The sequence below is a fragment of the Odontesthes bonariensis genome, chromosome 16 (assembly GCF_027942865.1).
Source record: "Odontesthes bonariensis isolate fOdoBon6 chromosome 16, fOdoBon6.hap1, whole genome shotgun sequence".
In the NCBI taxonomy this organism is placed as follows: Eukaryota; Metazoa; Chordata; class Actinopteri; order Atheriniformes; family Atherinopsidae; genus Odontesthes; species Odontesthes bonariensis.
In genome coordinates this window covers 11,963,084-11,979,335 of record NC_134521.1, presented here as the reverse complement: position 1 = coordinate 11,979,335, position 16,252 = coordinate 11,963,084, and the positions used below count along the sequence as shown (strand labels likewise).

The 16,252-nt window shown below is 42.0% G+C and overlaps 1 protein-coding gene across 2 annotated transcripts; it reads right to left on the bottom strand.

The window, feature by feature from the left end:
- Nucleotides 1-699: 699 nt before the first annotated feature.
- Nucleotides 700-12,384, bottom strand: arhgap35b (Rho GTPase activating protein 35b). Of its 2 annotated transcripts, XM_075487920.1 has the most exons (8): nucleotides 11,959-12,384; nucleotides 11,704-11,770; nucleotides 5,868-9,785; nucleotides 5,594-5,735; nucleotides 4,108-4,185; nucleotides 3,810-3,941; nucleotides 3,513-3,618; nucleotides 700-3,389 (listed from the first exon to the last, which is right to left on the bottom strand). In XM_075487920.1, the coding sequence occupies exons 3-8, from the start codon at nucleotides 9,591-9,593 to the stop codon at nucleotides 2,978-2,980; spliced, it is 4,596 nt and encodes a 1,531-aa protein (XP_075344035.1). In that variant the 5' UTR covers nucleotides 9,594-9,785; nucleotides 11,704-11,770; nucleotides 11,959-12,384; the 3' UTR covers nucleotides 700-2,977. The 2 variants fall into 2 exon arrangements, with proteins under 2 accessions (XP_075344035.1, XP_075344036.1); XM_075487921.1 differs by having other exon boundaries at nucleotides 11,704-12,384.
- Between the last annotated feature and the right edge of the window lie 3,868 nt (nucleotides 12,385-16,252).

Sequence of the window (16,252 nt, the reverse complement as noted above, 5' to 3'; positions counted from 1 at the left end):
CCACAAGATGGCGTGCTGTCTTTATAATGTCTGACCCCTTCACAGAGGTTAATGGATACTGTGACGAAAATCTTTCCCTGAAAGAGTGCACTCACTCATGACGGATATGTTGTGAATAATTGATGTTTCTCAGAGTCACATGCAACAGTGCCTAAATACTATAGCTCCTTGTTAATAAAGAACAGGTATTTCTGCATGTAATGACTGTTGTCTAGAATTAACTTATTATTAGGAATGCTTCATCTAAAGTTTGACATATATATCTTATTTCATTCTATTTATAATTCATTTCATTTGCTATTATGCGTATGTAGTGCAGCACAGGTTATCAGCAATAGCTCTAGTTTTGTTGCTCGGTCATCAAACTGTAAGCCAGGTCAAGGAAATAATTACAGAAAACAAGAAAAAGTGGTTAACAATAGACATTATTGTTGTCAGATGTCAGGGCTTTTAAAAAACTGTCATCAGTTCTCCCCTCGATATTCCCATGACACATTTTTAACAAAATGGGAAGCTCGGTGGCTTAAATACCCTGGTCTGTGCTGTTGTGACAACATTAATCTGCTGCCCAATAGCAGATCACAAATGCACTTTTAACAGTGAAGTTCAAATCTCATGTCAAGCTCATGACATCATTGAATGGTGTTAAGACTGGAATACAGATCAATGAAAAACACATAGACCACAAGAAAGCCAGACAATTTTACAAGATTTAATTTATTAACTATTGTACAGTTCACATAAGGCCTTCATCTTCAAACACTATTCTCAGTCAGACAAATTCCATGGTTTGCTCCGGTGCACAGTACATAAACTTTCACGTTTCAGCTATTTCACTTTATTATTTGTTTTGTTCTCGTACTAATTTCATGTTTTAAAACAGGAGGAGGCTGCCGTCCTGCTCCCTCGATGTGTTTTTTTTAATTTTTTTTAAATCATGCACTAAACTTAAGTGGCCTTGAACCATTCACAAAAATTGTAAAAATGGACTTTCAATCATTGAAATACACACTAGAAATGTTTTCTACCATTGACTAAAGGGTGGTGTTCCCCAACATACAAATAAACAACCATTATAGAGTAGTATGCACACACTCAATGCTCACTGAACAGCAGATTTGCCAAGGTTTTGTCAGAAGTCAAGTGACGCAGTAACATTATACACTCCCAGGAATTGTGTTAGAATTGGACCACTGCTTGACTAGTTCTGTGCAATTCTCAATGTTTCAGGTTCAAGCTCAGAGCAGTTTGAAGATCCCTAATTTATTCAGTCTGCTGAACATATAAAATGACCGACTTGCAACAGCATTAAAATCTCCAAAAGTACCAGTGACTGATGATCCCCAATTCTAATGCAACCAATGATTTGACTATTCTGGTCCATTGTTGCAACCCAGAACTATAACAAAGCCACAACCCTCCACAGCTTGTAAGCATGGTTGTTCATTATTCTCACTGGAAGGACAGTACTTCCTTGCACAAGTTCAATGGTCGTCATTAGTAGTGCTGCCACTGAAAATGTGCTGCTTGTTGTCAAAGAAAAGGGAGAACAATATGCCAGCATAAAACTAATCAACTACAGCAGGTAAAGGGCCAGTGGTGCTCGTGTCCCAGCGACAAATGTTTCACTTGTATCGGTCAATGTATTGTATAGCAGGACAAGCAGTAACAGCACGTTAAGAATACTAAACCTTCTGAATTAAAGGTTCTTTATATTACATGAATACAAAGAGCTTGGTTTGATAACAGCCACAGCAACACATCCAGCAACCTATTTCAAGCATTTGGTTTCCATGGACAGTAGATGGTAAGATGAATTTGTTGGTATGACAAGGTTACACATTCAAAATGGCAATATTTCTCCTTCACTGATGGCAGGCAAATTCTTATCTGGTTATACAATGGCCTAATCAAAACAAAATCCCTAACTCTGATCAACAAACAGCTAGAAAGAGGACAAACAAAACTATTTTTCACATGGCTGGATGAAAGAGGAACATAAGCAGATTCAGATTTCCCATCCACCTAAAATGGGATGCCTGGACCCAATTAAAAGACTACGTTTTTACAAAAGGATCTTGTTAAACAAACCTGCATTGATGCCACATTCAACCACTAAACAAACAATATTGACAATTAATCAATGTGGCATTTCTTCACTTTATTTAACACTACACTATCAAAAAGTGCTTCAGATAAGTTTGTGGATACAAAAACAAGTTTGATGTAAACAAAATTTGATCTGCCAGAGCTCCGTTGAGGCAATGGGTATGGCTGTTTGAGCTGTGAAATAAAAACACACAAGAAAACAGTATGTCAAAATCCCCTTTAGAGGGAAAAACAACAGTGATCATTAAAGTGCATCCCTGGATGTGTTACCCCCGTGGCCTTGTCTTCCCTCCTCATGCCGACCCCTAAAGTAGAGCCGATGAGAGAAACCCTAAAGGCAGACACAGAGGAAACTCTGCTACTATGGAGGAAGCTGCTGCCCAAAGGACCTACAGAGGACCAGACCATAAATCCAGTGGCAGTACTTACTAAAGAGTTTTACACATAGTAAAAACGTGGTGGCCACAAACCAACTCTTCCAGCTTGTAGATGTTTCTATTTCTTGGTAGTGGAGGGTAAGCGGTGGCTGTTGACAGACGAGAGGCTTGCAGTGGCAGTGACCCCTGTCCTCCACTTCTGACCTTCCATCCAATTCCAGGCGATCAGACACTCTGACGGCAGAGGAAGCTTCACTGATAATCGAAGCCCGCCAAGATGCACGCAATGACAAAAACAAACAGCAGTTTGGGTAGTTTCTCAGACACTCCATCCTCAGTCTTCATAACCTAGGTTGTCCATGATCAAAATGTGGTGTGCATGTGTTTTTTTTCCTTGTTTTTTTTTCCTTGTGTGTGTGTGTGCGTGTGTGTGTGTGTGTGTTGGTGATAAGGTCCAGAATCAACATGGGCACACATGGTTTCATCGTCTCTCACAGTGTCTCTTGTTCGGCGGGGGAATGGTGGGAGTGGGGGTGCTGGTGGAGGGGAGGGAGCAGAGACTGCAGGGGTGACTGGGGGGTGGTGGGTGGAGACTGCTGCAGAGGGCTGAAGTGTGCGGTGGTGTGGGGAGGAGAGGAGCGGTAACAAGAGTAGGCAGAGCTCCCGCTGAGGGTGGTGGTGGGCGAGGCAGGGAGGCCTCCCAGGCCAGTGGGGGAGTCAAGGAGGGGCTGGTTGTAGAAGAAGAATGCACACTGGTGGATGAAGCTCTCGATGATTGTCTGGTAGGTGCGTGTGGCAGTCAGGGCGTCCATCGTGGAGAAGTCTGGCCTCATGAGGGTGGGCCAGAAACAGATAGACAAGTTTTCACTGGTCATCAAGTTCAGCCTGTTCAGCTGGCTCACCCTGGAAAAACACACAAAGCCCCACTGATTCACACATTCTTATCATAAAGGTGAAATAAAAAACACTGGACAATCCATGACTTAAAAGGTATTAAGCGATTTCTATAGCACTGTAGGTACTTACTTGTGTAAGTGACTCACGACATACTTGAAGACATCATAATTCTCCCTGGGGAACTTCCTCAGGACATCCTTCATTGTATATAGCCTCTGTTCTCTGTCATGGATTTCTGCACACACATCATTTTCTGTCATTACCACTAAGATCTCCATCATCAAACAGTCATTTAAAGCTAAAATTTGAAGCTAAAACAAGAGCAAAGCAGATCTGTGAAAACCTTCCCAACCCTCTTCCACCCTAAAGAAATAATCTTTTAAATGTTCTAGTAAAGACCCTCCCAGCCCAGCAGTGTTTGCTTACTGAAAGCGTCCAGTAGGTCCACCTGCAGAGCACAAGGCACCAGGGGCTCAGGCAGCTCAGAGAAGAAGCTTTTGAGACCTCCAGCCACAGTGTTTATGGAGAAGTCTTTCTCCACTAGATCTAATCCGTGGTCTACGCAAGAAGAATGTGAGGGATAATGAGAGAAAATAAGCACCAGGACTGAACAATCAGCTGCTTGTCACTTTTCTTTGATAACTCTCTATTTATGTTTTGACAAGGCAGTCACATAATTACAAGTCAAACAACTGGTTCAAAACTGTTATGATGAACAACTCACCCTGTTCAAACTGCCTCTGCATGCTTTCCATCTCCGATTTGTTGCCACTTACGCGGTACAAGCCCTCTGTGTTCAGGCCTGAAGAAAAGGCGCAGCAGAGAAAAGGGGAAGATGTGGGTACGGTGTCCCAGTGAGAAACAAGGAAAGCACAAACACTTCATTCTTTCCTTTGGCAAACAGACATGATAATAAAGATGCTGGCAGTTTGTATCGTTGTGCACCCTTGAATTATATTCACATCATATTTTAATACAAGAATAAGCATGTTTAGATAACAATCAATAAAAAAAAAAATTAAAGGGGACCTGTTACTCTCATTCCCAGCTCTATATTTCTATTCCAAGTCTTCATTACAGCAGCTTTACATAAAAAATTAATTAAAAAAAATGTTGTTTAGATCTTAAACTAGCCCTTTATGCAGCCGTTGAGACCATGCAGTGCTTGAAACAAGCTCCTGCCTCTTTGGAGAGCTCCTTTCTGGGCTACAAATAAGCCTTTACTCTTGCAGGTATGGAGGTTCCAACATAAAACGCAAAAGCTACTTTGTTAAATCATCTCTCCAACTTGATTTGAAATGGCTACTTCTCAAAATTTTAGTTTCACTTTGTGGGTGTTTGTGCGTGTAGCAGATGATCATATAAAGAAATCTGTCATGAGCAGATGTCAGCTCGGCACGAAAGCTTAAAAAAAAAAAACAAAAAAAAAAAAAAAAAAACTTGGAAAGCAGCGTTCAGAGAAGCCTGAAGACTAAAGCTTTTGGCCAAAATGGGAATAACTTTTACCAACATTTACTATATCATATTTCTAACCTTGGTCACATTCAACCTAAACATCTGCTTTAGCATCAATATAAAATAGCATGTTTTCAACTAAGGAAAGAAAAGTCAGCAATGTTGGCTCATGTAACAATTAAAAGGCACTAATGTACATTTGCTCCACAACAGGCACTGTAAACAACAGTCCAGCTATTGAGTGGAGATTCTGACATTGCAGCTACCAGCGTTACAGCTGAATCCAATCCATCTGGCCATTTCAAGGAGTGTCATGAAAGAGTAAGCACATGCCTATTTAAAAATGAAAAATCTCCCATTTTAATGCAGAATTTGTCCGTTGGGTCCAAAAAAAAACAAGTGTGGTGGTTAGCTATATTGCCGGCACATAAACTAGTACATCCAATTGAAGCCTCCAGCCAAGCGTAGGAAACATCTGCCACTGACTGATGACAACAAGAAATCATTATCAAAGGAAATTAGCATGAATCAACAGCTGTAAAGTCCCAACAGATCTGAGTTATATCTGTATGCTGAACTTAAAAACACATTAACCGGTCAGTGAGAATGACTGCAGGCTGCATGTAATCTATGTTAAGGAAAAGAAGTTACTGAGAAAGAAGCGATCTGAAATTTGAGCTCTATGAAATGTGACCTTCCAGAACATTGTGAATGAACACTGTTTGCATTTCTCTCAATTAAACAAAAGACCTCACCTGTTGTCTCAATGAATCGGACACACTTCTCAATAAAGAGTGGGATGGGTCTGTCCAGGGATACCACATTCACAAGAGGGACTCCAAAGTAAACGCTCTCCATGGGCTTAGGAATAGCTGGACGGGCCTTTGGTCTTGTTTTCTGTGAGAAGAGTAAGAGAGGGGCTCTAATCGTAGCATGCTCACTTAAAGATGACTTCTTCCTATCTGTGGTTATACAGAATAGTAAATTCTACATAGCACTAACTGTGCAAAGAGTTCGTGAAATACGCACCTTCGCTGTTCGTCTGAGGCTCTTTAGAATGTTCCTCTTCTTTGGGTCCTCAGTCTCCTCATTAACAAGACTGTCCCCTTTTAAGGTCCCAAAGTCATCTTCTTTGGACTTTGGAAGTGCTCCCATCTCATCATCGCTCCCGATGAAGCTTGTGCGGAAGCTGCTGAACTTGCCTAGCCGCTTAGACCGGTCACGATACAGACGAGGCTTCACCCCAACTGCTGAGAACTTCCTCCTACGCTCCAGAGAGCTGCTGTCTGCTTCACTGTCTGAGCCATTTCCATTAGAGTGCATCCTGTTGGAGTTGCGTATTGTGATGATTTTGCCTTGTGTGCTGTCATGTGGAACTGAATAGATGATCTCTTCGTTGCTAGGGCGTGGCTTTGAAACAGCGTCAATGGGTTCGGCATAGTCCGAGGGATCGTAGCCCACATCCCCACCAGGCACCCAGGTAACAGCAGAGGGCAGTGAGCGACGATGACCGAGTGTATCCATGTATGGGCTACGGTTAACCTTCCGGAAGTCAAAAGTGACACCGGGTTTAACTCTCACTTGGGGGAGAATTTTGTTATTGAGCTTGTTCTCAAAGTCCCTAATATCAGAGATGACAGAGATGTCACTGGAATCTAAGTCTGGCAGGTTGAAGCCCCCACTATGAGAGGAGAGTGTGCCGTCAAAGTAGGGAGGAGACGGCTCTACATCATCTACATCCGAATCCAGGAACATGGTGACAGGACTGGGAGAACTGCAGCGTGGGGAGTACACATTTTCATAGGTGCATGCTTCAGCAACATTATCATACATGTGCGTGGCCTCTACAATGTTGCGTTTCTCTACCACTTCCATCAGAAATGAATGGAACATTTCTATCCGGTGCAGGCCACCCACCACTCCCCCAGATCCACAAACCAGACTATTGAAACGAGCCTCAATCTCGTGTGCTAGCTCCTCCCCCTGAATCAGCTGCTCACAAGCATAGTCACTGTCAGTGAGCTCTGCCTGGCTATCACCTACTGCCAGCAGCTGAATGGGGATGATGTCCTGAACCTCACACAAGAATGCACACAGGGTCTCCAGGGAGGCTTTTCGGGAGACTGAGTACACAGCAATGTAGCCATGTACTAACCTGCTCTTGCGCAGAGTAAAGGAGGCATGGTATGATAGCAGAGACAGCTCTATAGCCAGCTTGTGTCCACCAATTGTCTGCTCCAGCAACACAGAGGTGCCACTATTAGACATAGGCCTGCAGTGCTGATGCATTAGGAAAGGGGACAGCAGTTGATCTATGTCATAGGGGTCTCCACACATTAAGCACATGACAATGCGAAGGTCTGCCTCTTGGACTGGCTGCTGAGGAGAGTCTCGAAGGCCTTGAGGCTCTGGGAGGAGAGGCGGAGAGCTACTGCTACTAAAAGATGTGCTCCTCCTAATATCCAGAAGGCCCCTTAGTACCTGGTTAATTTGAGTCTCATTGACATTATGGCCATAGCCCACACCAGGGGAAGCCGGGTCTAAAAAGCTACACTGTAGTCTTCTTGCAACCTGCTGTCCCTGTGTTATTAGGTTTAAGGCAGTGTCTCCACCGATATCAACATATGATCCAACACCTCTTTTAGTAACTAAAAGAAGAGATGTTGGCAGTTGTGCCAGATGGCTATCCCTTCTACCTAAAGTTGATTCCCTAAGTCGCTCTAGGCTTTCCACCACATAGGACAGGGACTCTTTTGAATTATAAAGACATAGACATCCATGAGGGGTGAAAGTGTGAGTGTGGAAGGAATTTACCGGAAGACGTACGTTTCCCTCGATAGGCCGCAGTGTCAACTCATACATCTTCCCATCTAACACATACCAGTCATCGTTTGTGCAGAGAGCCCTAATCTCATTAGCAAATTCTCTGGCTAGTCCATCCTTTCCTAGTATGACGAGGTTAATTCTGTCGGCCTTGGTTTCTCCAAAATGAGCTTTTACATCAAAAAATGGGTAACATGTGGGGAAACGTGAAGCTAGGATTTGCTCAATCTTAGAGTCTCCACAGTGAGGGCTGTTAGGGCAGGTTTCCTTGGTGGGGTGATAGACAAAGTGGATATGCTTCAACACAAGAGCATCTCTTTCAGCAGGAAGCTTCTGTAGAGCCTTGAACCTCTGTTCCTCCCCCAGAAGCTCCTGAATTGCCCCCATCTTCTCCTTGCTCGGCTTGGCATCCACTTCAAGCTCGTAAAAAAGCTCAGAGTACTCAAGCAAAAGCTCCTGGAAGTCTTCTTTAGCACGGTCAATGATCTCCTTCTGATGGCGGTTGTACAGCTCCAAGTACTCTGGCTCCTCAAGCCACTGGTAGAACTCTTCATTCATGATGAAGCTGCGAGCTTCCTCCCAAGGTTTACCAGGTGAGACAAAGGGGGAGGAGGCTAACTTTTGCTTGAACTCCTGTCTCATCTCAGCCCGTCTGCACTCATTTCGCAGATGTTCCAAATGAGCATTAAATATTTCCTCTGCTTCAGCAGTCTCCAGTAGATCAGAGGGGATTCGCTCATCTTCCATGTTATCAATGTGAGATGTGTCCTCCCAGGGTGAATCCTCCAGAACAACAAACCAGTGTGCAAAGTGTTGTTTGGACTCTAGCACTTTCTGCACTCCAGACCAGCTCAGCTGATCTATCTCATCCAGGTCTGGCACCAAAGAACTAAGTGCTAGAGGAAGAGTGCTTAAGTAGATTTTGCGGCGCCTCTCAATATGTTCCTGCTTCAGACGATAGACATGCTGTTGAAAGAGCTTTTTGCATTTTGCCGTTCCCTCCAAGAAGACGTATTCTTTGAACTCTGGTGAGGTGTTCATGCGTCGACTAGTGTTTAACCAGGTTTCATTGTGATTCTTTACTATACGGTTAATAAGCCATTCATAGCGATCTTTGGCAGATGCTATCTGCTGACTCTGGAGCTTCAGGGCTTCAAAATAAGGAATGATCTTGGGCTTGCCTCTGCCCTTATCGATAAGCTGAACCAAAGTGAAGAAGGCAAGGTCCACATTTATATTTGAGCGTGCTGAAGTTTCAACTACCGGTAAACTCTTCTTTGTGATAGCAAATGTATGAGCATCTTTGATGTAGCGTTCCACTCCTTCATCACATTTGGTGAGGACCAGAACAATGGGTTTCTTAGTCTTGCTAAGCTGACCATACAGATTTGTGATAAACTTCAGCTGGTCGTCAAAGTTACGGTTCATGCCCCGGCTCACATCAACACAAAGGAGGAAGCCATCAACCTGCAGCTTGCCCTCTGGCATTTGCTTTTGCTCAAAGTCTTGCTCTAGACCCAGCTGATCTGTACAGAAGTACATGAGCTTCTCTGCTGAGGCCAACTTGGTTGCAGCTGCTCGCTTGATATAAGGCTGCATAGCAGTGCTACGGTGTGGCTGAAATGTCTGGTCATCAATGAATTCCGTTTGCTCCACAACATGCATCCTGCACTCAGGTCCTTCCTCCAGGACACGAGACACCTCCCCCCAAAACAGAAAGTGATCATTATTAACCACTCGACCCCCAAAGTCACTAGTGCTTAACACCGACGTGTGATCCAGGTAGAAATCATCCGCACTAGATCGCACAAACCTATTAGAAAAGCAGGACTTGCCAACCCCGCATTGCCCCTTCTCTTTTTCTGTTCCTGACAAACCCACCACAATGAGGTTGTAAATGGGAGATCGCGCATCTTGCTTTTTCGCCATCATAGCCTTCTGACACTCATCCTGCCATAAACAGGCACTGTATAAAGGAGTTCACTTAGATGTTTGTCCATAAAGTTGCAGATCCAAACAGGAGATCAGATCGCTCGTTCTTTAGCTGGGCTTCAGTTATAATAAATAACAGCGCAGTGATATGAGCTGTGGGTTCTTTCACTCATTCCTTCAGAATATCAGATCCTGTCAAAAAACAAAACAAAATGGAAATTAGACAATTATTTCTAACTCAACTACAAAAAGGCAAAATTACATAAACATACTACTTTAAGGAGTAAGATATGCTCTCATTAACTTGCATAAAACTGGATGATCTGGAATATTTCAATCTATTTATTGCCCATTCTAGTTTTTAACCAGTGATAGCGGAAGAATGTTTAAATTCAGTTCAGTTCAACGGTTAAGTCCACATTAGAACACTAACAGTGGCTCTTTCAATCCGAGGCTGTAACCTTGATGGTGTAACGAGTGAGTCCCTTTGCAAGCAGCAATTAATTGTAATTTGTGTGAAATCGCTGCATTAACATTATTACTGTACAGCAAGTTTTTAAATCAAGCACTCCCGTTGTTTTGCCTTCATATTCAGTCGGCATTGAAGCATAATGAGATCAGAGTTACAAGAAAAGCAATGCCGAGCAGTTATAATATCTCCTGGTAGAGGCCATAGATGCGTCTTCTGATGAAAAAATGCAGAACAGAGATTTTTTTTGCAAATTGATTAAACCAAGACTTTGCTAAGGATTTACCCATCATTCTGGGAATGTGGCAATCGTTATCTACATTAATGAGGGCATTAAGTTGGTTCAGTTCCGTTAGTTTGATTGTTTAATAACCAAAATACTGAGAGTTGAGTACAGATTTGCAGATATAATTCACCAGATGTGGGTCATAGCCCAACTTCAAAAGCGGCTGGCTATTTATGCAGACCCGGATCTATAAACAGGATTTTATTCATTGAGCACTGGTAGAGTTATTGAGTGTCAGACCGCTCTTGTTTTATTCGTGGATATAATCTGACCATTACTTTGTCAAATGATTTCAACATCATTAACATTTTCCCCAAGCCATGAAGCTGGACCAGGTTCTGGTATTTTACCTTTAACATAATACTGATAACACTGATTATCAAAAATGCTGACTGATCTTTCAGCACTGCTGCACTGATCTAAAGAATTTCTGAGATATCAAACAAGGACCAAAAACATAAATCATAGGACAAATATGTCAGGAATGGTCCTCTTTAAGTTAACATATATGGATATCAGTCAGATGGGTGACAAGTATTTTCATTTACTATCAAAAGGGGAATCCAGGCTCCATTTCAATGCCAAATAAAATAAAACAGCACCTCTTAGGGAACACCTTCATAAGCTAAATCTATTTAAAAAAAGAAAATGAACACAAAGTCAACCACAGGTACAATCATTGCCAAAGCACTTAGAATTTGCTCAACGCATCCATTTTTATAGCACTGATAATTGTTCCCTTATTACAGCTCTGATGCCATTCTGTTACAATAATCGGCTCATAAGTTATAAAATGATCAACTGGAGAGACTCTTAAGAGTCCATCATCCTGCGAGAAAGATGAAATATATACAGTTATAAGGAATTTATTGACCTAACGCAAGTAGTTCTTGTTCATTAGAGACAAACAGCTCGGGCATGGTCAGAAGCAACCATGAGCAGTCCACGCAGCTCAGCTGAGGTAGGCCTGATACCCGAAACAGCAGACAAGTTCTCTGCATAGAAATACAGCCAAACTGCCCTATCTGACACCATCGGGATAGTCCAGCCAGCCCGCAACTTCAATTACTTTCATTGTCTAACCAGCCGACTAAGACAAGATTTAGTAAAAGGTTACATGTTCTAGAAAGGATTAACAGTTAATATGAGCTTTCGGGTGCACAGAGAGGGGCTGACCACGCCAGGCCTGCTGTCTACATAATGAAATTGCAGCGCCGTGATCTGGAATAACCTGCCCTCTCCACAGCCACAGGCAGTAATTAAAGGGAACCTATTTCCCCAGTTGTCCGGGGTGTAGCACCAGACGGCTACAAGGGAATAGCCAAGAAAGAAAAGAGAGCATGTCGGATACATACCATCGCATTTCTGCCTTTCTCCTCCTGCATCTGTCAGGCCAGCGCTTGCCGCAGCCCTCGCCGCCGCCTGATGTGCGAAAGCAAAAGCCGCAGAATTGACTGTGGGTCGTATCTATTCACAGATAACACTGATATCACAACGATTTGAGCGATGGGGTCATCGGTATTAAATCTCCATCACCCATGTCTGGACACTCGTGTTTTGCAACATTGTTTTTGTTGCAATTAAAACACCGAGAAGGAAGAAATAAATACCTCGCGAGACTGAAACGTCCAATTTGGTTCTTGCAAGGGTTTTTCCTCCTGTGAAATTCAGGCGTGCACAATTCTGCTTAGTCGTCTTCCTCTCGGTTCACCACGTTGCTTTTTCAATAATTATTCTGTCCATTGTTGTGCCCACATAATAACGCTGGGCCGGTCGCTCACACGACACAACAGTGACTTTGTTGCAATCGCCAAGATGTTTCCTTTGAAATATGTTCCCACTGCAACGGAGATCGTTCATGTCCCGGTCAATTTCTGAGCAGATGGCGTGTGTGAAAGTGGGATTTGTGTCAGCTTTCCGATAATGGCGGCGGCCCTCCTCCCCGGACCTAGATCTCCTCTTCTTTTCTTTGGGAAAAGAGAGCTGTGGAGACAGAGGCAGCGGAGAGAGCGACTCACCCAGCGGCGCCCTCACACAACTGCAGCAGGTCGGCTCTCTGTTGCTGGAGCTCACCAGTTAGCTGCTGCCTTTGTGGGGGTCGTCGCTCAAAAGAAGCAAATTCCTCAGCATTCAATTCACATGTCAAAATGTTGTGCCACCGTTTTTGAGAGGAGACATTCTGAGCAGACATTAAAACATTTGCTGTCACAGACAGAGCTTATCATCTATCTTTGCTTTGACTTTTATAGCTCATACCAGCTTTTTGTGCAGCAAAGTGGCACAAAGTCACTGCTAGAAGATGCTCGTGATAAAGACAGAGGCACATAAGGCTACATAGAAGTAGCATAGAGTGTAAAGGCAATTTTTTTTTAGTTATAGACACTTACATATGAGACTACTTTGCCATTACTAATTGAACAGTGTAGTTTACTTTTGGTAGTATGCATCTTTATGAAGTCAGAGTCCAAGCCTAGCAGAGCGGGATGCACCATGTATCCTCTGCTAGATAATCAAGATAGAGTAATGCTTAATACACATTACTGAGAGTAATGCATATCAGAGGGATTTTGAAGAGGACATACTCAAAGATGAGTAAGAAATAAGTGGGTACACCCCATATATCCACCGATACTCTGCACTACACTTCCTTGTTGATATACAGCAAGGGCCTGTCTTAAAAGGCCCTATAGTCCCCCGGTTAAATGTCCTTCCTTTGTTAAACCAAAGTATATCAACAATAAGTATTGAATCAGAAAAATCCACTCGGCGGAATATAAACAATTTTAGGTGCTCCGTGAGACATAGAATCTGCACATTGATGCCAAGTAGCTACTTGGTCATTCACCGAATCAACTGATACAGTGACATGATATAACCCATGACACGACTTACAATGATGTTACATTTCTAAATAAGTGCTTATGAGCTATTTGAAGTTTAAAAAAAAAGGATGCCGCAGAGGTTAAATGGGCACTTGGATAGTTTATGCATTGTGATAAACAATCGTCTTTCCTTATGGCTTTAGCTGAGTGAGCTCAGCTTAAGTCAGCCCCAAATGTTATCCAATTTATGTCACCGCTGATAAATTCCTGTGAGCAAGTGGCTAAACAGAATGGCTGAAAAAGGCACCATTTGCTGCTCAGCCAAGTTAATGCTTAATCTTAAAGGGCAGGACACAAAAAAATAAAAATAACAACAACAATAAAAACACCTTTTTAATGAGATTTTTTGAGATTTAAACACATCTTTATTTGTGATTTATGGATTTATAAATCCTACTGCATATGACTCTATAAAGCTAATATGCTGCTGATTGTATTTGGAAGTATTGTAATTTCTTTACTTTGGCAAACTGGCCCAAAAAGGGGGCTGGACTTTGCAGGGGATCAGATTTTAAGCACAATACCGTCTTATCAATCAGCAGTTCTTTCATTCAACAGCATGATTCATTTTCTCCATCTTCTCTCCTCTTCATGGGTAGTTTCCTCCTTCCTGTTGGAGATGATAACTCTTTTTTTGTTTTAACAACATGTGAAGTATGAATGTAGGATGATGCCTGATTTGTATTAGTAGCTCAATTCCTGCAGGTTAGAAATGTCCATCTTTAATTTCAGTGATGAAAATGCATAAACATGCAAAAAACATTTCTGTGGGATACATAATACACATCACACTTCGAATAGTTCTTAAAAACTAATTTAAAAAAAAAAACAACATCAGTGTCCTTGAAAGTTCCTAAAAATCTAAAACAAAAAATGTTGATACCACTATAATAGATATTATAGAATAGAGGTGGCAAGTACCTATATATCACATAAGTCCCTATGGTGTAATGAATATTCATTAGCTGGTGTCTGCAGGGGCTGCACAGTGGTGTAGTGCTTTGCACTGTTGCCTCACAGCAAGAGGGTTCTGTGTGGGTTCTCTCCGGGTACACCGCTCCAAAACTTGCATGTTAGGTTAATTGATGTCTCTAAATTGGCCGGAGAAATAATTGTGAGCGTGCATGGTTGTTTGTCTCTACGTGGCCCTGTGATAAACTGGTGACACGCAACCCTGAGTTGGATTAAGCAGGTATAGAAGATAGATGGATGGATGCTCTCCTCTACGATTGACTGGGATGATGCTAGATTGGATCAACCAGGGGGACACAGTGAGATAAATGCTCTGATATGATTGGTGGTCAGGGTTAGGGTAGGCTGGGTCAGACAGCAGAGCTGATCCAATCGAGCACCAACACACTGAAAGATTAGACATCAGTGTCATATCTGATTACTATAAACTTTAGTATTGCTACCTCTTTGTGGATTTATAGACTGTAAACTACCTGAATTTTTAGGTGAAGGTTTCCTTCAGTGACATTTTTTTAAAGATTATTTAGCTTTTTTTGTCCAAAAGTACCTGCATTGTGTAACCATATCTGTTTGTATTCAGAGGCAGGTGGAGCAGACATCCGTGAAGAGAACTCTGGAATGGATTTTATAGTGTGCAAGCTTCACCTTCTGCTGTACATGTAACCGAAACTGTGGCCACCACCAAGCTGTTGTGGAGTGCGAGATGGGAGAAACTGTTCTCTCTTCAGTCTGACCCTTCAGTGAAAGCAGGTAGGCATCTTTGTATGCATATGTTTTTGGTACAGTACCTATTTTCTTTTGCATAAAAGGCAGTTGCTCACATTTTTTTAAAAGCTTGTCCTGTACCTCGGTGAAACGAATGGAGGCTTTTGTGCTCAACAGTGGCTCTAAGCACTTAACAAGTTTATTATATCCAAACAAGTCCAAGTTCAAAACGTGACAGGAACCACTTCAGTGTAATTGATATCACGACCACTAGGCAGAGCCCTAAGCCTGTTCATTACCCAGAACACTGCACATTTTGATAAGCTCATGCATATTATAGCCTCAGTGGACATGCGCAGGAAGAACCATTACTGAACTCAAACTTCATCCTCATGTTGATTTTTCCCAACATTATTGAGTGTAAAAATAATTTCAGTAGATATTTTCTCTTTCAGTTTCCCTGTTCTTTCAAAATTTTTGTTTTAAAAAAAAAGTTCCACAGTTTGTCAATTCATGAGGGTTTGTTTTACATTTCATTCAATTTATAAAGCAGCCTGTGTGGTGTAACAGGTATCTGGGGGATGAAAGGCAGCAGAGGTTAGAACAGGGTGAAAGAGACAACAGCTGGGTGCTATAGGGAGCTCAGCACAGGTGGATGTAGGTTAGGAAATGTCATCTGCCAATGAAATAAGATGGTAAAGTTAGATTACAATATCCAAACAGCATTCAAATATTCTTCAGTTTGTAATTAACACAATAAAGTCTCCAAAGGTAACAGATAGTAAATGTAAATGTAAATGTACTTTATTTATACAGCCCTTTACAGACAATCCTTACAGTGTACCAAAGTGCTTTACAGCAGGTAATAAATAAAGAGAAGAATAAGTAAAAACAATAAAAACAATAAAAGAACAGTGAAAGCAATGAAATATAACAAAATCGATTAAGATAAAATAAGATAAAAGTGCCATCATACTACTGGGTATTAAAAGCAATCCTAAATAAGTAGGTTTTTAGCCTAGATTTGAAGAGGCCCAGGTCAGAAATAAGACGCAGCTCGACAGCGAGCTTATTCCAGAAGTAAGCAGAAAGAAAAATAAACTAATGATAATGGTGAAGTTTAGCTGGACTGCAGCTGGAAATTGAGCTTGGGTGGGAATGTGTGTATAAGTAAAAAAAAGTTCTACCACACCCAAATAAGTCCCAATTCCTCAATGATCCATTATGGAAAGTGATCCTGGGAGACCTGAATACAAAGTGAGTGTGACAGTTTATGTGACCTCTGGATTTCTTCCATGATATGTCAGATGTTCAGCATTAGTTTAGGAGTTCACTGTCTGATTAT